At 41.0% G+C, this 22,905-nt stretch overlaps 1 protein-coding gene and 1 long non-coding RNA gene across 4 annotated transcripts in view; both read right to left on the bottom strand.

Moving 5' to 3' along the window:
* The window catches only part of PRKAR2B (protein kinase cAMP-dependent type II regulatory subunit beta), a 106,666-nt gene extending 84,842 nt beyond the window's left edge, over positions 1 to 21,824 (bottom strand). For all 3 annotated transcript variants that reach the window (XM_021102599.2, XM_084977454.1, XM_084977456.1), the window contains exon 1: positions 21,245 to 21,824. In XM_021102599.2, the coding sequence (XP_020958258.1) occupies positions 21,245 to 21,548 (304 nt within the window). In that variant the 5' untranslated portion in view covers positions 21,549 to 21,824. The remainder of the gene's footprint in view (positions 1 to 21,244) is intronic.
* Positions 1,397 to 4,887, bottom strand: LOC146400084 (uncharacterized). Its single transcript, XR_014816130.1, has 3 exons — positions 4,833 to 4,887; positions 4,253 to 4,451; positions 1,397 to 4,066 (listed from the first exon to the last, which is right to left on the bottom strand). It is a non-coding gene; the product is annotated as an uncharacterized LOC146400084 (long non-coding RNA).
* Positions 21,825 to 22,905: the final 1,081 nt, after the last annotated feature.

Genomic DNA, 22,905 nt, shown 5'->3' with positions numbered 1-22,905 from the left:
TACACTAATCCCTGCAACCATGTTATTAAGTATCAGCCCTGCCATATTACTGATGATGACATTTTTACAGTAAGGCTCAGAGATAGTGATTAGTTTGCTTTAGATCACACAGCCACCCTGTGGCAGAGCTTGATAATCTGAACTCAGGCACATCCAGCACCAAAAGGCTGCCTCACGTGGAATACATCAAACACAAAGCAAAAATACTGATTCCTGAAATCACACAGTAATAGGTAAATAATCTCCTTCCATATTGAACTCTGCTGTTATTAAAGATTAATTCTGTGAAATAATTCACAAACTCAACTATTAAAATACTGTAGTGGACAGCAAAATTACATCTCCAAACTGACCAAGAGAGATCAACTTTTCACTATTTATATACCAAAATAATTCAGCCATATAGCTGCAAAGTCACAAATTACTTACATAAAAGCCTTCCATCAGGTAAACTGTCTATATATGTTATATACCACACTAAAAACAAAAAAACACAAAAAACAACTTCCATCGGCCTTCTTGAATACTTTCAACCCCCCTTTTCACAACTCCTTCAGAACCTAGTCAGAAATGAGAGTGTGCAACCACAGGAACACAGAATAGACACTGCAGGCTGATCAACGGAGGATGAAGGTACAAAGCCTACCTCAGCCTTAAGGCAAAAACAGAGCAGACACCATTGGCCTGTCCCTTTAGACTTTCTAGACAATGAAATTTCAGCCCTACATGATTCTCAATTCTCAACTGAAATGCTGGGTCATCTTTGTTTCTCTGCGGTCCCTTAGGCTTCTGTGTCTATCTTAAGTGTTCAAAGCAGAGATTTTCAACAAGGTGGCCTCGCCAATTAGGAGGTGTATTCTAAATTTGTGGGAGCAATGTTTTCGATTGCCACAATAATTTAGAGGACATCCTTGGCATTCAACAGACAATGTACAGGTCAGTCCTATGTAACAAAGAACTGTCCTGAATCCCATAATTTTGTCCTATACTACTTTCACATATCCCACTGGACATTCATGTTGGCAACCAAGTCAACTTATAACCATCTGAGCCTAAGTTCTAGCTCTGCTCATATATAAATACAATTATTACAGGCAGTTTTAATACATGTCAAATATTCCACAGCAAAAATGCGACATAAAGGGGATTGGAGAGGGTATTTTGTTTTGTTTGGAATTTTACTAATATTTGTTTTGTGGTTTCAAAGAATCATGTCACTGAGGTAATGCCCTTTGGGGCATGTGAAGGGCCAGTACAAAACTGATCAGACCACATTTGCAGCATTCACATAGTGATTCTACATGTCAGTGGGAAAATCTAACTATATTATGTCTTCCTGTGCACATGTAAGTCCATATCTGCTGAAACACATTTTACTTTCTATGAATTATTTTAATTTTTGCTAAAAATTATTATTAATTTTTAAGTTGTGAGTAGAAAGGTTATACGACTGACTTCCATCTCTCAGAAGTCACCAGGACACGGGATTGGACAGTTAAGATGATGGGGTCACTAGGCAAGTGGTACACAGCCATCAAGATAAACACTGGGTTTTGACAACAATTCTCAAAAATCCAATCCCTCATAAACATATCCTTTCATATCCACTGGCATGGAGGAAACACAAGTGTTTCCTACACAAACTTGAGCAAGTAACCTTCACAATTTTTCTAGTTTTTCAGTCTAGCTACCAAAATGGGGAAGAAGGCTGAGCTTCAGGGTGGAGGCCCTGCTGGAAGCAAAGCAACGTGCACATGGGCAAAGTGTGCAAGGAGTTTTCCTGCTCAGGGACACAAGCACCGGGAAAGGCAGCAGAAGGAAGGGGAAGAAGGACGCACCACTGGGGCACCGAGTGGGGTCTGCAGGCCTGGGCTCCACAGCTGGCCCCATTACCTTCCGTGAATCTGTGGATAATGCAACTTTAAAATTCTCAATTTTAAAAACATGCAAAGTGAGGTCTGCCCTCCTTAACTCAAGGTTTTATGAGGAAAGAAAAACTATGTTCAAAAGTGCCTGTAAACTATAAATTTCTAATCAAATGTGAGATCGATGTTTATTTATTCTGAGCTGGTGTACCAATTTTAACATTACCATTTTTTAAAATATACAAAGCAAACAGCAGCACAAATTCACACCAGAAAGTTAACAGATGATGTTTTAAGATGTACTAAGTTAAATCAGGGTTTCTCAAACTCTTGGTTTCTGCTTTTAAATTTTGCTATTTTATGGATATTCTGTAAGTGTATTTACACATACACACACACACACACACAAACTACTAGAGACCAAGAGAATATAGAAGGAAAAAAAAAAGGAAACATATGATTTAAGAATATTCTAAACTCCTCTAATATTTTAAAGAGAGATGACCTGACATCTTAATGAATCCTCAAGGAAAAATAGGGGAATGTTTATACAGGTTTGACTTTCTCCCAAGTGCCATTCCAGAGGAACAGGGAGAGTCCTGTGTTCCTCTGAGTATCTTAATGCTTGTTTGCCCAGAGACCCCGTCAGTTCCCAAACTGGATGAGTTCTAATTCCTCTGCTCCCAGGAGATCCAGAAGGGTAATGGATGCGAGTTGTCTTTCCTCCTGGAGGATCCTGACAAGAAAAACACTCCATCACTTGAGGTGGCTGAAAGGGCCTCTCTAGTCCTAGCAGTAAAAGGAGCCTCCTACACCTGTGACTTGGGTTCCCCACTGGTGCCAGCAGGACCCTCTTACCTCCTCACCTCTCCAGGCCCTAAGCCCAAGACAAGCAGTGCCAGGCAGATAAGAGGCACTGAGTAGGTAGCTGTGGGTACATCCATCAACTCTGTGAAGTAAACAGAGTGAGTCTCCCTGTCCCACTTATCCTACTGCTTTCTGGAGTGTAGGTACTGAACATTGGAAATATAAGAGTCCCTGCCAATGGAGAGCTCAATCGAGTCTGGGGGTATTTTCAAATACAATGACTGCAAGGGCTTATATCATGCGAGCAGCTACCCTTACAGAGAAACTAAGGTGAAAGAAAAATTCTGTAGAGGACTAGCCTAAGAAATTCTATAAAAACAAAAGCAGTCAGGGGAAAGCATGAACCAATGAGTTCAGTCTGTGAAAAGGAAAGCCAGGTTGACAGTAGTGCAGATTGTCTGCACCTCTGAGCAAAATGCTGGGAGAAAAGCTACAAGTTAAAGAAATAAGATGAGTTCCCGCTCTGTTGCAACGGAATCTATGGGGTCTCTGCAACACCAGGACACAGGTTTGATCCCTGGCCCAGCTCAGTTGGTTAAAGGATCCAGCAGCTTCGGCGTGGGTTGCAACTATGACTTAGATCTGAGTCCTGGCCCAGAAATTCCATATGCCTTGGGGTGGCCAAAAAAGAAAAAAAAAAAAAAAAAAAGAAAGAAAGAAAGAAAGAAGAGCCCTGAGTTGTGCTCTATGGTCATCTCACACACACACACACACACACACACACAGCCACTCTATGTGGGAGCCACACTGGTTAAACGGACTTTTGGAGAAAAGGGTTCGTGTACTCTGAAGTGAGATGTACACAACAATCAGTGGAACATTTAACATCCCTATCCTCCTATGAGTAGCCTTTTCGAGCAACAAATGCTTCCTGAATCTGCTGTCTAAATAAAAGATACTAAAAATTATGTAAATTGAAACCATGTTCACTAATTATTTTTGACAGAATAAATACTTAGCTCAGAGTAAATTAATTTCTCTTATGCCTGTGCTTCAAAAATTAAAACTGAAACAAGGCTCACCCTTCAGTCAAAGAAGAAATAAATTTTTGAAAAGATCAAGGGCAACAAACGCAAATGAACAACAACAACAAAACCTGAAATATTTTGCTCATTAACCTCACAGACACAATCTTCAAACTTTTTTATACTTGTTTCATTTCTGACATTGAAAAGGACCACGTATTTTCCGTGTTTTTGTTAGAGCCATAATCCCCTCAAAGTCCTTCCGATCAAACATGATGGAACTATTCAGAGGCAGGCATCTGGGGGACCAATTTCCTTCTTCCTTTGTGATTATACAGCATGAGATCAGGCAGGACAAATGGAGCATGGCTGGAGGTGGGGCAGAGTGAGATAAAATAGAAATGTTAAGCCTTTAGAATGTGCCAGCTTTAAGACCCCTAAAAAGATGCAGTTTCATTTTATCTATTCATAAAGCAAACTCCTCAAAATATAACATATTCTAAAATACCAAGGTAACAAAATGATTACTCTGGGGGAAAAAAAATTCCTACTTACTTTGCTCATGAATGAACTTGACGCTCCACTTTTTAATTCATGAGGACTTTACCAAAAATGCCCTCTTAGGAACAGAAAGTATCATTTCAGCTAGAAAATCCTAAGGTAACGAAGCTTCTAAAACCGGACACAGAGTTGATGTAATAACAATGTCAAGAAAAAGGCTCCCATATAATTTTAGGATTTTAAAACGCGGTCTCTGAAAAAAAGTAGGAGATAGGAAAAGCCGTTGTCAAAACTCCATCAGTTCAATCTCCACTTCCGCGTGTGCTTAAATTGTCTCCTCTAAACCTACGTGATCGAACACGTGCAAAGGGCAGATTTATGAAGATTAATGTTTTGTTTGGTAGAATGAACAATCCCGACGAGACCACTAGGAAAGCCAAAAGTTCGGGGTGTTCCAAGTGTCACACATCCCTAAAGTCACAATAAAACAGACCCAGAAAAGGGAAATTAAGAAAAATATAAGTGCTCTCGAATGAAGACCAACTGAGTAAACAGTCAGGGGAGGTCATTAAGGTTGGCCTAATCATTAAAGTACAGCTATAGAAAATAACCATATTCAAATTTTCCCCCTTGCCTGCTATTCTAGGCTCAGCTCAAATGTCCCCTCCTAAAGAAACCTTTTTCTGAACACCCACTTTAAAGAAGTCCCCTCCAGGTCCTTTCAATCACATCATTCTGCTTCTTTTCTTCCAAGCAATCAGCACTCTCTGAACATATCTAGTGTATTACGGTGTTTTCTATTTTATCAGAGTGTAGTTGATTTGCAATGTTCTGTCAATTTCAGCTGTACAGCAAAGTGACCCAGTCATACATGCATGTATGACTTTTTTTCTCATACTATCTTCCATCATGGTCTGTCCCAAGAGATTGGATACAGTTCCCTGTGCTGTACAGCAAGACCTCATTGCTTACCTGTTCTAAATGTAATAGTTTGCATCTACTAATCCCAAATTCCCTGTTGGTACTACTCCCCCTCCCTCCCCCTTGACAAACAAAAGTCTGTTCTCCACGTCTGTGAGTCTGTCTCTGTTCTGTAGGTTCATCTGTGCCATATTTTTGATTCCACATATAAAAGGTATCATACGGTTTTGATGTTTCTCTTTCTGACTGACTTCATTTAGTATGAGAATCTGTAGTTGCATCTATGTTGCTGCAAACAGCATTATTTCATTCTTTTTTACGGCTGAGTAGTTAAGTGTATTATATTTACTGTGTGTTTCCTCCCAGCTACTGAGAGGACCATGTCTTTCCTTGTCTGTTTCACTAAGATATCCCCAAGCTCCTAGAACAATGCTTGATATATATAACATGTATTTGGCTCAAAAAATACTGAATGAACAATATTTCAAACAATTAATATAACAGGGGTATTTCTTGGTATGCATAGATTATTTGGACAATTGTAAGTGATAACTTATAATACATATTACATTTATGAAACCTATAAATTAAAATACAGTATTGGCATAAACATAAAATAGACTTAAAAAGAGTAGAGCTTGGAGTTGCCATTGTGGCTCAGCAGTATGAACCCAACTAGTATCGATGAGGATGCAGGTTTGATTTCCTGACCTCACTCAGTGGGTTAAGGATCTGGTGTTGCCTTGAGCTGTGTCGTATGTAGGTCCCAGACGCAGCTCAGATCCCACATTGCTGTGGCTGTGGCGCAGGCTGGCAGCTGCAGCTCCCATTCGACCCCTAGCCTGGGAACTTCCATATGCTGCACTATGGCCCTAAAAAGCAAAAAACAAACAAAACAGACAAACAAAAAAAAACAGTAGAGCTTGGAGTTCCCGTCATGGCTCAGTGGTTAATGAATCCAACTAGGAACCCATGAGGTTGCGGGTTCGATCCCTGCCCTTGCTCAGTGGGTTAACGATCCTGCATTGCCATGAGCTGTGGTGTAGGTTGCAGATGCGGCTCGGATCCCGCGGCTCTGGTGTAGACCAGCGGCTACAGCTCCAATTGGACCGCTCTGGTGTAGACCAGCGGCTACAGCTCCGATTGGACCTCTAGCCTGGGAACCTCCATATGCCCCAAGAGCAGCCCAAGAAAATGGCAAAAAGACCAAAAAAAAAAAAAAAAAAAACCAGTAGAGCTTGACTGGCCTTTGGCTTTTTGTACAAGTAGCAAAAAGTAATCCCATTTATGCCCCATAATTATAAAAATGTAACCCAGATGCTAGTTTCCAACAAAAATAATAAAAAATTTCACAAGATGATCAGTGCAGAAAGCAACGGCACTTTTTAATTAAAATATGGAGAAGAGGATTTCACGAGGATCCATGTTTCCAATTTTTTTAAATCAAATTAAAATTGACATGGAAGGAAGGAAGGAGGGTAGGTGGGAGGGGAGCAGAGGGAAGGGAAAAACCCTCCTAAAAATCAATAAGAAAAACACAATTGGTCAGAGAGAAAAAAATGGGGAGAAAAAAGTTTTTTCACAGAAGAGGAACTCTCAATATGATCAACCAACACAAAAAGATGTTCAAGATCCCTAGTAATCAGGGAAAAGCAAATTTTCAATTCACAATGAGATTTCAAGCCTATCAGCAAAGCTGGTTAAAATCTGACAATATGAAGCGGCAGCATGAATGTGGAGAACCAGGAACTCTTATACTACTGCTGCAAGTGTAAACTGGTGTAACAGCTTTGCAGAGTCAACACAGCAACAGAAGGTGCCGTGGGTGCTGTGCACTCCCGACAGCCAGCCTGCGCAGGCTTAGGTGTGTACCCTGACGTGTAGTCTACAATCTCCATGGTCTCAAAACCTCTTCACACTCTTTTTTTTTTTTGTCTTTTTGCTATCCCTTGGGCCGCTCCAGCGGCATATGGAGGTTCCCAGGCTAGGGGTCCAACTGGAGCCGTAGCCACCGGCCTACGCCAGAGCCACAGCAACATGGGATCCGAGCCGCGTCTGCAACCTACACCACAGCTCACGGCAACGGCGGATCGTTAACCCACTGAGCAAGGGCAGGGACCGAACCCGCAACCTCATGGTTCCTAGTCGGATCCGTTAACCACTGCGCCACGACGGGAACTCCCACACTCTTAACAATTGTTTGCTTACATGAGTTAGAGCCATCAATATGTATTGTATTAGGAATTAAAACTGCTTTTAAAATGTCATTTTGCTTAAAATTAACACCAATACAATTATAGGCTATCGTACATAACATTTTTTATGAAAATAACTGTATTTTCCAAAACAAAAAAATTTGACAAAAAGAATGATTCTGTTTTACATTTCTGCAAATCTGTTGTATAGAAGACAGCTGGGATCTCAAATCTGCTTCTGCATTCAATCTGCTGCAATATCATACATTATGTTCCCTCTGAAAAGCTCCATTACACACTTATGAGAGAATAAGGGGGAAAGAGGCAAAGAACTTATTGTTATTATTATAGTTTTCACTCTATAGATTCTTGAAAAGGCCAAGGAGCAGGAGGAGAATGGTCCTCTAGGAGTCTCCAGAACACACTATGAAAAACTCTAAGACAGCTGCATAACATACACACACACACACACACACACATTATGCTCACAATAGCACTATAAAAACAACAAATTAGAAACAAGCAGGGGAGTTCCAGACGTGGCGCAGGGGAAACAAATCTGACTAGGAACCATGAGGTTGTGGGTTCAATTCCTGGCCTCACTCAGTAGGTTAAGGATTCAGCTGTGAGCTGTGGTGTAGGTCACAGATGTGGCTGGGATCTGGGGTTTCTATGGCTCTGGCATAGGCTGGCAGCAACAGCTCTGATGAGACCCCTAGCCTGGGAACCTCCATATGCTGCGGGTACAGCTCTAAAAGGACAAAAGACAAAGAAAAAAGAAACAAGCAAAATATTTATCAAGGATAAAGTGTCTATATACATATATATATACACACACACATATATATACACCAATAGTTTAAAATAAAAGCTACATGAATCAATGTAACACTGTCTTAAACACTGTTCTCAAAATTAAGTTGAAGGATAATTTATAAAAATGAAACTTTTGTAGTGGCACAATCTATACAAACTCTGAATATATGAAAAATAGCCTTATTTCTAACGAATGAATAAAGGCCTATGTAGTAATAGTACAAAAACATGCAGAGAAGGAGTTCACCTGTGGTTCAATGGGTTAAGGATCTGGCACTGTCACAGCAGTGGCTCAAATTGCTGCTGTGGTACAGGTTCAATACCTGGCCAGTAACTTCCACATGCTGTGCATGTAACGAAAAAAAACACGTATAGGAAACAGAATCACCAATTCATCACAGTGATGGTGATCAATGAACAAGTTAAGAGAATGGAATAAAACAGGGGTACACAAGGGGACTCCTACTATATATGTGATATTTTCTTAAAAGAAGAAAAAAACTTAAGTGCTAAAATGTTAAAATTTGTTAGACACAGGGGATGCCTTATGTGAGAATTCCTTATTTAGTGTCTGTACATTTTTATATACTGGGAATATCTCACAATTTAAAAAGAGAGAAGGAAAAAACTTTTGCTCTTCTTGGTTCTGGCAGATAAAAGTCTCTCGGGGAGTTCCCGTCGTGGCTCAATGGTTAAGGAACCCAACTAGGATCCATAAGGATGCGAGTTTGATCCCTGGCCTCGCTCAGTGGGTTCAGGATCCAGCGTGACTGTGAGCTGTCGTGTAGGTCACAGATGTGGCTAGGATCCTGCGTTGCTGTGGCTGTGGTGTAGGCCAGCAGCAGTAGCTCTGATTGAACCCCTAGCCTAGGAATCTCCATAAGCCGCAGCTGTGACCCCTAAAACAGCAAAAAAAAAAAAAAAAAAAGTCTCGGTGTGCTCTAACACTCTCTGTCCAACCAGATTAGCTCACATTGCCTTTTTTTTTCTTTAATTATCTTTGACATATATAAAAATATATAAAAACTGTATATACTTAAGGTGTGCAATTTGGTGTTTTGACATGTGAATACACTGTAAAAAGATCACCACAATCAAGCTAAACAATTTAGCCATCACCTCTATTAGACACGTGTGCAAATTTCAAGCATATGATACAGTCATGCTAAGTGTCACCAGGCTGTATACATTAGATCTCCAGAACTCTTTCATCTTGCATAACTGAAGCTTTGTACCCTTTTTATGCTAAATGTGCTCCCAAAATACAGTTTCCAAAATATCCTTTCTACAAATGAGTTTTTCTTAAAATTCAAACAGTAAAATACCATCTGAACTCTTTTTAAGGAATTATAAGGAAATGTTGTTTTAAGGAATTATTAGCAATCACAGGTCCTAATGTTGCTAGGTTGGTAAAGTGCCATTAATGACAGTCAAATAAGATACTAAAGACTTGTGAACAACTCCATGTCATGTAAAAACAAAGATATCCAAAAGGATTGGTTTTTTTTTTTTCCTTTCAAAAAAATCTGTGAAGACAGCAACTTGTAGTGAAGCAAGTATAGGATTATGGGTTTTCAGAATAAAACCACATTCTAATGTAAAACTTAGGTGTGAAAACATGTCCCACCATGAGTTTACTTTCATAAATATTATGACATGTGGAAATGGCAACAAGCTGTCAATTTAATGCAACTTATTTTTTCCAATTAGTTTATATTTCAGGCACGTATTCATGTTTTTACCATAAGCATATGCCTCATTTAAATCAAAGTATTTTCAATACCCCTACCTAATCTTTCCCAATTTGTTTTAAAAGGACTTATTAAAACTTGAATAAAACCATAAAATTGGAGATTTTGCTCACACAAATTTATTTATTCTAGCAGTTAAACACCGATTCTCAAGGGAGGAGATGGGTGTGAAAACAAAGCAAAGCTTTATATCATTGCTTTTTTTAAAAAACTTATTTTTTTAGAGTCAGACTATTTACCTTACACATGCAACAGAATTCAAGAAGGACCTGAGAATTAAAAAAGCAGCATTTTTTAAGTTTGAAACACTTAACTGAAAGATCTAAAGACCTGACTTTTATATTCTTTTATTGATAACTTCTTTAAAAATACTATTACTACACTGCCTTGAAAGCAATCTCAAGTTTCTGACATTTCCAATCAAACTTCATTTTTAAAAACTGTCTTGTTCTGACTTCTAAAACTTGCCCTTTCTTTCTTCCTGCCTTTCTCTGTTTTTGTTTTCTTTTTTTTTTTTTTTTAAACAAACCCATATATAAGGCTTAGTTTATGTCAGACACTGTTAACTCATTTAATTCCTACCACAGCACTTAGGTAAGTGCCATCATGATTCCCATTTCATAGATGAAGAAACTGAGTCACAGGTGGTTTTGATTCCAAAAGTTATAAACGGCAGAGTCAGAATTCAAAGCCAAAGCCTATGCCAAAGTGAAGTCATAGATTTTTAAAAGTTTCCACTGTTTCTGATTTTTCAGCACTACTTTAAAATTCTGAGCACTAAAAGCAATCTGTTTTGTTTTCCATAAACTATCAGGTTTAAGATGTACAAGTCAGAGGAAAGGTGCTCTACTGACCATGTTTATCAAATTAGTGGAGGGGAAAAAAATGAGAGTATAGGAAAGAAAAAAAGTTGAGGTAGATGATAACACATTCAATTCAGGACAACCTTATCTGGAGGTGCCTGTAAAAGATGCTGGTGGAGCAGGCTGATAAGTAGGTAGATCTGTCAACCTGAATCTTAGCTTGATTCCAGCGCTGAAGCTAGAGTTAAAGCTGGAGGGCTCCAAACGGAGAGTGAGCCCTGCGGGGTGGGCTAGATTCACACAATCAAGGGAGGAAAGCAGCCTGCTTTCATGGTGATTACAAGGACGAGGCAAGACAGAGAGGGAAGAAAGGACAAAGCAGGTTCAGAGGAAGAGATGAGTTTGGGATTTCGCATGGGCTCATAGAGGCAGAAGCAGTGACACAGTGTTTGGGGGGAGGAGGGTCAGAACGTCTCCTTGATGAGAATGTGCAATCCTCAGCCCCAACCAGTCCGAGTGCTTGGCTTCTTCATATTTTACACAGTGACCAAATATCAGGTCAAAATACAATGCCACTTCATTTTTAATATAATGAAGTCTGAACCTATGAAACTGAAGAAAGGCAGGCGAAGGCTTTTATGTTTCATGAAGATGTTTAAAAAATGCATTCATGTAAAGGATTATTAGGAGACTATTTTAAATATTCACAGGCCCAAGGTTTTAATCACTTTAGAAATACACACTCACAGGGTGTGGAGAAAAGGGAAGCCTCCCACTGTTGGTGGGAATGAAAATTGGTACAGCCACTATGGAAACGGTATGGAGATACCTTAGAAAACTATACATAGAACTAGCATATGACCCAGCAATCCCACTCTTGGGCATATATCTGGACAAAACTTTCCTTGAAGAAGATACATGCACCAGTTCACTGCAGCACTATTCACAGTAGCTAAGACATGGAAACAACCTAAATGTCCATCAACGGATGAATGGATTAAGAAGATGTGATATATATATACACAATGGAATACTACTCAGCTGTAAAAAAGAACAAAATAATGCCATTTGCAGCCACATGGATGGAACTAGAGACACTCATACTAAGTGAAATAAGTCAGAAAGAGAAAGACAAATACTATATATCACTTATATCTGGGATCTAATGTACAGCACAAATAAACCTTTCCACAGAAAAGAAACCCATGGACTTTGGAAGGGATAAGCAATGAGGTTCTGCTGTATAGCACTGGGAACTATATCTAATCACTTAGGATGGAGCATGATGGATGATAATGTGAGAAAAAGAACGTACATATGTATGGGTGACTGAGTCTCTTTGCAGTACTGTAGGAAATTGACAGAACACTGTAAACCAGCTATAATGTAAAAAATAAAAATCATTTAAAAAATAAAAAAAGGAAACATACCACTCACAGACATTTACTATTATTAGATATTCAATATTCAAAGTGTATTTGAGCACCTACTGTGGGCAAAGTGCATGCAGGCAGGAAAGTAAGTCTTAGAGCGAGGCAGCATACTCCTGCATATCCCTGACTGCCTGCCTGCCTGCCTTCGGTGGGCACATCTCACACCCACCGAGCTTACTCTGATGTAGGGCACGTTCACCCTGCCATATTGACACCATTCATGTCAACCAGAGAATCTTGCAAGGCTTTTCTGGTCGTGTGAAACACGAGCTAACCTTTGGATAAAGAGTAGATTTGGCAGACCGTGAAGGAAAGAGGACTGAGAACTCAGGACCAAGAGAATATTTGTCTCCATCAATGTTGAACTAGGTTCCTCTACAGTGTATATTCACTACTCAATGGATGTTTATGAAAGAACCCCTTTTTTTGTGTGTCTAGGAGTTTAAAAGAGGAAGTCAAAGTTGACTACAGCTAGCTTTACTAACAGAGTATCAGATTAAGTTGTATTATTAGGATTGTGGTCTCCGAAATGAATTAATGTACCCCAAGGCAGAGTATGAGGCAATCTTTTAGGGTATAGGAAAAAAATTAGACCTTGTTTACAACTACTTTTTACTTCTTCCTTTCAAAATTTGTATCATGAGATGCTTTACCACATACATAATAATTAATATTCTGGGACATGCACAAAATGTATAGAGACATACATGGGGGATGCCTACTCAAATCTAATAGATTAGGGTACATAATCAAAAAAGTTTTGAGAATTAAACAGCTCAGTATATGAGGTGTTCATCTCTAAAAATAAACATTTTATTGAGTTTCTAAAGTGTATAAAGTGCTAATTTTGGTAGAACGGACAGAGAAAAATTTGTAAAAGGGACAGATCAATTGTTGGGCTAGACTAAATTTTTAGAGGGACAAGCAGGGAGCTTACTTTTTGATATATGGTTCTTTTCAACCATGTTACTGCTGTAAGAGTTACTAAAAATGAAATGCAGGTACCATGGTTAAGAAGAAGGGCTCTGAATTTAGACTGTCAGGTTCAAGTCCTGACTCTACCACTTAACCTTGGGGAAGGCTGAATGATATGTATCAATAGCCTTTATTTCAGTGTCTGGCATTTAAGCAGCCAAAAATGTTAATGGTGATTAAATAAAAAAAAAATATATAAATCAACAAACATTCTTTCTTTTTTTAAAAAACTCTTTTCCGGGCCGTACCGTGGCATATGGAAGTTCCCAACCTAGAGGTTGAATAGGAGCTACAGGTGCCAGCCACAGCAACGACAGATCTGAGTTGCATCTGCGACCTACACCACAGCTCATGGCAACAGCAGATCCTTAACCCACTGAGCCGGGCAAGGGATTGAACCCTCGTCCTCATGGATACTAGTGGGGTTCGCTACCACTGAGCCACCACGGGAACTCCAACATTAGCTTTCTATGGTAAGTGAAATGAAACAGCTGAGTCATGTTTTAATTCAGAACCTTTTACAAGGATGTTTTTTGAGTCTAACTAAAATGTATTTAAACAAATGGAAGTTTTTCTCTTCTTTTTTTATCAAAAAAAAAATCCTCTCAATATCATTCCCATGAACTATTTTGTCTTGGAACAGCTAGCATAAATTAAACAATGTCAGTCCCTAGCCAAATAGATACCGGAATGACTGTACAGAGTATATCTTCTTGGTTTCCCTGTTATGTAGAACATGTGTTTATATTTTGACCTTTTGTCTTTTTTTAAAACACAGAAACATTTTTAAACAGCAGCAACTGGAATGATTTTTTTTTTTTTTTTTTTAGTTTCCAAACATATTAAGCTACACATGGCAGAGACTATTGCTGAAACATTTAAAAATGTTACACCAACTGTGTTTATATTTCTGATTTTTTTTAGATTGTTTTGTTTTCATATAAGCCGTGACCTGAAAATTTTAGCTCAAATTCTTTCCACAAAATAATTACATAATGGAACAGTCTGAGTCATTTTGAATTTCCGAAACACAAAACTCACTCCCATAAAATAAAGATAATGATCAGCATGATAGTGTGGTTTGTATATGGGCTTCGGCAACTATTCCAACAACTAAACGGCATGGACAAGGCTGGGAGGACAATAAGAACAGGACCAAAACCACCATAATAACTCAACCAACTCAGAAAAGTCACTGCACGTTTTTTGTTTGTTTGTTTGTTTGTTTTTCCATTGCCTCTTCTTAAACAACTGATACAAAATAAAAATCTAAGATTTCACTGCAAGGAAAAAAATCAAAGAGGAAAAAAAAAAGGTAACCCTGAAGGCAAAAGTACAAAAGTAGTACTTCTCTCTAGCCTAGCCATTTAAACCTTATCTATCGCCCTGATGGAAGACAGAAAGGATTCGTAGTATGTAAGTTAATATAAATGACACACAAAATGTAACTGATGGTTCCATGAACAAAGAGGCCCGAACCGACTAAATGTGAGTAAGGAACATCTCTGGTCTTCAGCTCTCCATCTGTTAAATGAAATAGACCACATATACTATCTATGAGATAATCTCCGACAAAAAGATTGCTTGTTTCTCAAATACAGAGACAGTAAACTTAAGAGAGTAATTATTTCTTTTTGCTAAAAAAAAAAAAAAAAAAAAGGAGGTGGCTCTCAATAAATACATCTGTGCTGAGTGACTGAGCACAGCATCCTCTCTCCCAACGTACACACAACTCCTCCTAACAGGCTCTCCCAGGCTCAGCCCCTTTCCTGTATGACTGCAGACACTCCTGAGAGAGACCTCAAGGTCAGTCACGCAGTCCTCGTCCCCAAAGCCTTCACCCCAAATATTCCATCAGCCTTAGCCTCCACCACAGGCCTTCTCTATTGCTGTTACTCTCACTAAAGGACTTTTTAAATAGATCACAAATAAACTGCTCCCTGATGATTTCAAATGCCTCTTGTCAGTATTTACACAGTGGAAAAAGAAACACATTTGGTTTTTGACCCAACCAACAACAAAATCTGAAATCCATGGAACGAGATTTGCAACAATCAATAACCACTAGATATTGACTCTGTCCCACCCAGACACACTACCTCACTTTATGCGGGACCTCAAATGGAAAGCTTTCATGACTTCAAATGGAAAACTTGTTACAGTCGTACATTTAATAATAGATAAACAATTTGATTTTTAAGATAGGTAAACATATGAAAGTATCCAATGCTTCAGTTTTTTGTTTAGGCGTTTGCATTCTATGCCATCACTTCAGAAGAAGTGTCAGTTACTCAAAGAACCCTTTACAAGTTCCAACCAATTTTACTCCTCTCTCTCTTCCCATCCCTCCATGGCTTCCTTTTCCCAAAGTCTAAAGTAATAGATGGCTAAGAGTTTGAGAAAGAACACTCTTTTGTCCTTTGATTACCCAATTTCAATCCCTAAAGCAATCCATTTACTACTACTATTAAAATGACTAATGTTCTTATACGTTCTACTTTGAAAAATCACAATTGCTATCCTAACTCAAAAATATTTTTTAACTTCCCTAATGTTTTATGCTCATAACTAAAATCATGGCTTCAATATTTGTGCTATTGTCATGAATGATGTAGTCCATTTCAGGAGGATTTAAAACTGCTATATAAATGTCTAATAGCCATAAAGTCTCATTAATCACAAAATCCTGGAGCGCTTAGCTCCACATGGTGAGTTGAAAGGATGTGGGTTTTATTACTACACACCATAACTTCACATTAAGTCCTAAGCGGAACCACCCAGTAAACTCATTTCCTACTGCATCTCTCTAAAAAGTGCACACAGTAGATTCACTCCCACCAAACATGATGAAGTTGCTGTTCTGAAAGAACAGTTTCCACTTCTGTAAGTCTTCATGTTAATGAGATCACTTGATTGGCAAGCAACCCATGCTTGCTGTGTGCCCTGTCCTCGGGGCCTCACAAACATGACTCCCTTTATCCTCCTGACAACCTGAGGAGGCAGGTACTAAGACTACCGTGACACGTCAACATGCTTAGCACAGCGCTTCATACACACAAGAAAATAAATGTGGTCGGAATCTAAAGTCAACTCCCCAAACCTGACTTTCACGAACATTTTTCAAACCAATTAAATGGATTCAAGAGATTGATAACACATTGAAGAGCCATTTGAACTTTCAGTCCACTACATAGATACCACTGCAAAAATAAATCTCTTTAGTCCTATGTGGAGAGCTACATAAAATGGAAGGCAAGAGCTAAGGACTGCCTGCTTTGTCTCATAACAGTCTCTAGAAGCACCGGGAGAGCAAGTTCTTAAATGAGGGCCCATAGATGTGAGGCTAAAAAATTGGTCAAAGCAATACTTCTTTAAGGCTATGATTACTGCTCTACACTTTCCTGCTGTCAGGCCATAAATGCAATAGGCCAACATCCTTTTTCACTCCCAGTATGAACACGGTTAAGAACGTTTTCACAGCTGATTCTTGGGAAATCAATCTGTCTACCGCCCTTACTGCTTTGCCATCTCATTTTAGGAAGACCATATATGCCCTTTCAGCTGGATGAATTTCTGACTTTTACTCTTCCAAGTGACAATGAAGCTTAATTCCTCGAATTCAGTATCTAGCAGAGATGAAGAATATTTGCTCACAATCCTCTAAGAAAAATTTTTCAGACGTGTGAACATTGTTCTCAACTCTCCTGCAACCATGTACTCTCATGATAAATACCTTTGTTCTCATCATCTCCCACTCGAAGCTTCAACTTTCCAATATTTTGCATAATTTTCAAGATCTCTGCTACTCTCCACATTCCCTTTAAATCGTAAAAAAGCAAAGGTAGATAAAGTCCTCCAACAAAGATGTGACGTCAATCAGAGTTAAGAGGATTAAGTCATAGATTTTACACGCTAAATTTCTATTTATATACCTTTGACACGCTTACTCATAAGCTATGGTTTTATATTTTTGCCTTGGGTATCCACTTTGAAGTCTAGATTTTTTTTCTTCCACAATACAGAACATTAGTTCTTCTACATTTTATGTTGGTTTATTGTTCTTCCAGGTTGATTGATCTTCACCTGCCCACATGTAATTAGTTTTGTTTCTAACCACTTGTCAATTTATCAGAGTAATTTGGAATTTTATTGACTTCCTTTTATAATTTCAGCCATTTCACTGAAGAAATAATTGAGCAACACAAGATCTTACAATGATGTCTGTATAAAACCATTAATTACCATGGACTCCACTCCACAATGGTACTGATCCAATTCTTTGGCCTACTGTAAACCCTCCTAATAAAATCCAAGCCTAGGGACACTGCCCTTGCAGAAGTGACAAGTCAAGTATTATTTGCTTTCTGTAGGATGGGGAAGAGGGAGGCATAATCTCCATTCTAGCTTCTCTTGGGACATCGAGAGTTTCCAGAAAGGGGATCACCATATGTCACTATAATTCTAACACCTAAAGGTTGCCCTTTTAACCAGAATTGACACTGAACTGAAAGTAAACATCAGAGGTGATAAAATTAGAAGAGAATAGGAGGGGGATGGGAAAGCTATCAGCAGAGGAAGGGGTCCTTTGGAAAGGCAGAAGAAAAGTCAAGACCACCTTCGCCCATATGACTTCTGGCCCAGGGCCATCAATGGCTATGGTACCAAACCTGGGTTCACTTACTTGAGTCAACCACCACACTGAGTTCAAGGTCATAGGCTTGATCTCTCTATGTGAGTCAATGGATAGCAGTTTCACGGTCAAAACCTTGCTATTTGGCCCAGCCTCTTACACATACCATCGCTTGTCCTAAAAGGATTCATAAGAGTATGAATCAATCAATGCAAATCTTTACAGGGAAAATAACCAGGAAGACCTGACCTGTGAGTCAGGCCATTATACGAATCGCACTAAGGAAAAAACCTCTTATGGTCTTGGGTTAGAGAGATGTGAGTGAGAAACCAGGCTCTACTACTTACTAGTCCTATGTATGACTTTGGATGGGTTAATTTTTCAGAACCTTAAAGGCCTCAGAGAGCTTGACATGAAAGGGCTGCTCCAGTGAGGCCAGCCCCACCCTCCTCCTAAGAAAGGGTGTTCCACCTGTGTTCCATTCTCTGTAGCACGCTAGCTATAAAACACCGGGCAAGTGACAGTCTCATCTTTCTTATTAAGCTGAGATAATGAATTGAAGCATTTAGACAGTGCCTCGTACACAGTGAATGTCAATAAATGGCAGCTAGTTTTAGGCTGCTAATAAGAGAAAGGGATCTTATAATCACCACTATCTGCTGATCTGTATTTTTCAAAGGGTGGTCGGGGAACTGTGGTTATCAGAATGACCTGGGGGTGTCTGTAAAGAAGAGATTCCCTGTCCCATTCCAACCTATTCTAAAAAGCTCTCCAAGAACAGTACCAGGTAATATTCATTTCTGAATCAAACTTCCTTGAGATATCTACTAAAATTTAAGAATTACTGATCCAGGAGTTCCCTGGTGGCCTAATAGTTAAGCATTTGGCCTTCTCACTGCTGTGGCTTGGGTCACTGCCGTGTTGAGGGTTAGATCTGTGGCCTGGCAATTTCCAAATGCCACAGGCACGGCCAAAAATAAATTAATTAATAAAAAAAAAGAATTATTGATCCAGCTGATCTTGCATCATGTCACAATAAATTAAGCCTTGTTTTCCGGTACTTATTCTTTATTATGCCAGGAGAATTACCCAGTATCTGGTGTTTTATAATTCTGGTACATTTTTGGACTTAGACCTTAAACTGATAGGCTCACAGGCTCACACCTGTTTCCCCCCCACCCCACTCCCCATGGCACTATTTTGACTCTTTTTCCTCCTGTGGCTGCAGATCGGCAAACTATGGCCTTGATCAATGGCCAGTTTTGTACAGTTCTAGTCTCCAGAGGGAATATGTATGTAAAGGGATGATTAAAGAAAAGAAGAATATTCAGATACCATATGTTGCTCACAGCGCCTACAACATTTATTGTTGGGCCCTTTCCAAACAAGTCTGCCAACCCTATAACTGTTTTTAAACTGGGGGTCTCAACACAATTTACTTTTAAAAAATTAAGAGAGACCTGATTAGAATAAAAAATATTCTAATAGATATTTTCTATGGCACATAGAAAAGGGAAGTACTGCTGCCAAAGTTTCTGTTATACATATGCACATGTGTGCCCTGGATGATGATCAAATTGTATTTGGATGCAATCAAAAAAGTCTTTGTGGGTGCGATGGGGAGTAAGCAGGGCAATTCATTAACAAGTATTTACTAAAACTCACACTGAATAATTTTTACAATAAAGATGCTTTGGAGAGTCTAAAACCATATAAAAAGATCCCTACTGTTCAGAAGCTAATGGCTTATTTCTTCACTGCAAAATGGCAATCAAATCTGTTCTGTGTACAATAGACATTGTTGTCAGGAGAAAACGAAATCATCAATGCAAAGTACTTCAAAAGCATTATACAAACAAAATATTTTAGTTATAACTAACAACATAATGAATAGAATGAATACAGGTTTTTTACCAAGTGCCCTTAGTCCCTAGGTTTTCTCCAATCTTGGAAATGAGTTCTTTCGTGTGTGTGTGTGTGTGTGTACACGCGCATGTGAATGTACTCTTGTGTGTGCATGTGTCTCAGGAGTACAAAACAAGTATTAGATGCCTCTGCCCTTTCTGTGTCATCAATCATAGGCTTCTTCTGCCCATCTTTCTTAAAATATGTACTCTTTTATCCTTTTCTCATTTCAGGTAGGAAAAGCATTCCATCAAATTCTTGTGCAAAATGAACAATGAAGACTATTACTATCGTAGCCCTAGAACACCACAAAGTCCAAAATTAAAATTTTTAAAGTAGCAATCTTTCCTTTCACCTTCAGAGAGCACTCATTTCCACGTTTTTTTTTGTGTGTGATTGCTTCAGACATGCTAAAAATACATTAATTTTATAACACATTTCAACAATTCTGCAAAGAAAAGGAACACCTTCCTAGGAACATATACAAGGAAATGACACTGGAAAATGTCTTCATTATATGGAATGCACTCTGGACACACAAACCAGAGGGAGTGTAAATAAATAAAAGGTAGTGTGATGCTGAATGAACATTTGGTCTTACACCACAAAGAGAAAAGCACTTGCACATTTGCACCCCCATATATTTTAGGCTGGGATGCCATAAAGATGGGACTTAGGCATGTTGTGTCTGTGTGTGTCAGAGAGGGTTGTAAGCACAAGGGGTGGGACCTGCCAGGAGCAGCTATTTGAGAAAATCCCTTTTTCTTTCCCATTCATTCTTTCTAGCTTCAGTGTCTGGCACAGTCCCTACAATTACTCACTGGCTTTTCATTCTAAAGACAACCAACAAGCTTTCAGAACTTCCTACAGTGTTTTTCACACACTTTTTTTTTTTTTTAAGGCACCAAATAATTCAATAGTTGTTTAAAATAAAAAGAAAACCATTAGCCCGTTTCCTCATTCCAAAGACCCCATGGGTGGCAGGCTAAACAGGATCCTTTGTTGTGAGTCCAAAAACACTACAACGCCGCATTGGTAAATTGGAAAATAATAGATTACTCTGTTTCCAAGAATGCCAAAGCTATCACCATAAATTTTGCTCTGCCTCGTGAGTCCAATTCCACGCTCCTTTTAGTAAATTTGCAGTCCGAACAACAGTAAAGGCAATCCGACCGAACACCCTTCGCCTTTTCGCTTTGGACACTCCATTAATAAACATAAGGGCTGAAAGAGGATGCCAAGTGGGCCAGCTGCCTTTATGCAAAATGATACCCGTCGAGAGAAATGTCTCCAACCCTAGTCAAAGTTATCTCTCAGATGCCCACCGCAAGCTGGCCGGCCTCGGCCTCCGAGCCCAGGACGAGAAGGGGCGGGTGGGCAGAGAAGCCTCACCTCCCGACTTCCCATCTCCAGAGGGAGGGACGAGGGGGAGGGCACGACTAGAGCGCTGAGTAGGAAGGTGGGCGAGTGGGAGACAGAAATGGATGCTGAGGGGGTGGGCGCGATGGGAAGGTAGGGAAGGTGGGGACCGCGAGGAGAGATGGGTGAGCCGAGCTACCGGACCGAAGAGCTAAGGGGGAGCGGCGCGCGCGGGGGGGCGGGGGGTCGGATCCTCACCGTTGAACGCCCCTGCGTCCGCGGCCTCCTCCTCCTCCTCTCCGTTCTCCGAGTCGGTGTGCATAGGCTCCTCGGCAAAATTGACCCCCTTGCTGGGGGTGCCGCCCCCGCCGGCGGCGCTCGCGTCCCCCCAGGTCCTGCCCTCATGGCCGAAGCGCGCTGCACCCTTGCGCTCATTCTCCTCCTGCAGGCGCGTGAAGTGCTGCAGCGCGAACTCCAGCAGGTCCGCGGGCTGGTGCCTCAGCACCTCCACCGTGAAGCCCTGCAGCAGCTCAGTCAGTCCTGCCGGGATCTCGATGCTCATCCTGCCTCCCCTGCCGGCGGGCACCCGGGCGCCGCCCTCGCCCCCTCCCGGGACCGGCCTCGGGCCCCGCGGCCACCGAGCGAGCGCGGACGGCGCTGGCGGCGCTACCGGCACCGAGCGCGGCGCACTGGGCCCTGGCGGCCCGGCTGGCCCGGCCCGCGGCTCCTGGCGCGCGGCTGCTCCGTGCGGCGACGGCGGCGGCGGCGGCTGAACGAGCGCGGCCCGAGGAGGGCTGGCAGCATCTCCGGCTCCTCCTGCTCCTGCCGCTGCCGCTCCTCTCCCCCCGCCCGGGCCGCCCCGCCCCCGCCGCGGCGCGCGGGAGGGGGCCCCCGGAGCGCCCCACGTGATTCCCGGAAACCATGGCAACCTCCGCCCGCTGGCTCCTCGCTCCCGCAGCAGTTCCGACCGCTGCGGGCCTGAAGACGCAGGCAGGTGCCGGCGGGTTTGCGGGGCGCGCTCGGAGGGGCTAGGCCGAGGCAGGGGCCCCACCACCCGAGACTAGACGGGTCACACCCGCACCCCGCCCAGGCGCTTCTCGCTGTCCACCTGTCCGCATATGCCAAAGCTGCCAGGCCACTCAGCCGAATTCCCACGCCTCATTCACCACTTGGAGCCCACGCCGAGGTGGTGCCGCGCGATTTGCCCTGAAACTTCGGCCTCCACCTTGGCATTTTATTTTTCTCGAGAATCTAGTTGAATTGATAAATGTAGAAGATGTCTTTTGTTTAAAGTCATATAGTGGTACTGGTTTTCTTTTGCACAAAAAGATAATGCAACATTTTATCCAGCATTTCTCCATCTGTCCTATTGTATTGTTTTGCTTCACTGATGCTCTCCCTTTGTCCAGTCTATTCAATTAGTACTTGTTAAGACAAATGCACCATTTATTGGGAGGTACTTACCAAAGTTAGTCGATGGTCTTTAAACAGGACAGCGCAGCAATTGGAATAAAATGTCACTGTCAAGTCAGAAGGCCCTCAAGCAAAAAAAGCTTTGCCTGGTTAAACCGTTATTGTTTATTTTAAAACTTTCCCCTTAGGCTTTGAGTGGTTTTGAATTATATTTCCCAAAATAGGAATACATACTTCCATACAAAGAGCAGTAGAGTGGGAGATACAGAAGTTCCTGCGGTGATGCAGCGGGTTCCTGACAAGTTTCCATGAGGATGTGGGTTCCAGCCCTGGCCTCATTCAGTGGGTTAAGGATCATGCGTTACCCCCACAAGCCGCAGCGAAGAGTCCCAAACGCGGCTGGGATGCGGAGTAGCTAGAATCTGGAGTGGCTGTGGCATAGGTGGCAGCTGCAGCTGAATTGAAACCCTAGCCTGGGAACTTCATATGCCCTGCAGGTACAGCCC

Source organism: Sus scrofa, chromosome 9 (assembly GCF_054392235.1).
Source record: "Sus scrofa isolate SSC_HxYL_T2T_F1_AM1 chromosome 9, Sscrofa_HxYL_maternal_Yorkshire_Landrace_v2.0, whole genome shotgun sequence".
NCBI classification, from domain to species: Eukaryota; Metazoa; Chordata; class Mammalia; order Artiodactyla; family Suidae; genus Sus; species Sus scrofa.
This window is presented reverse-complemented; position numbering and strand designations above follow the sequence as displayed.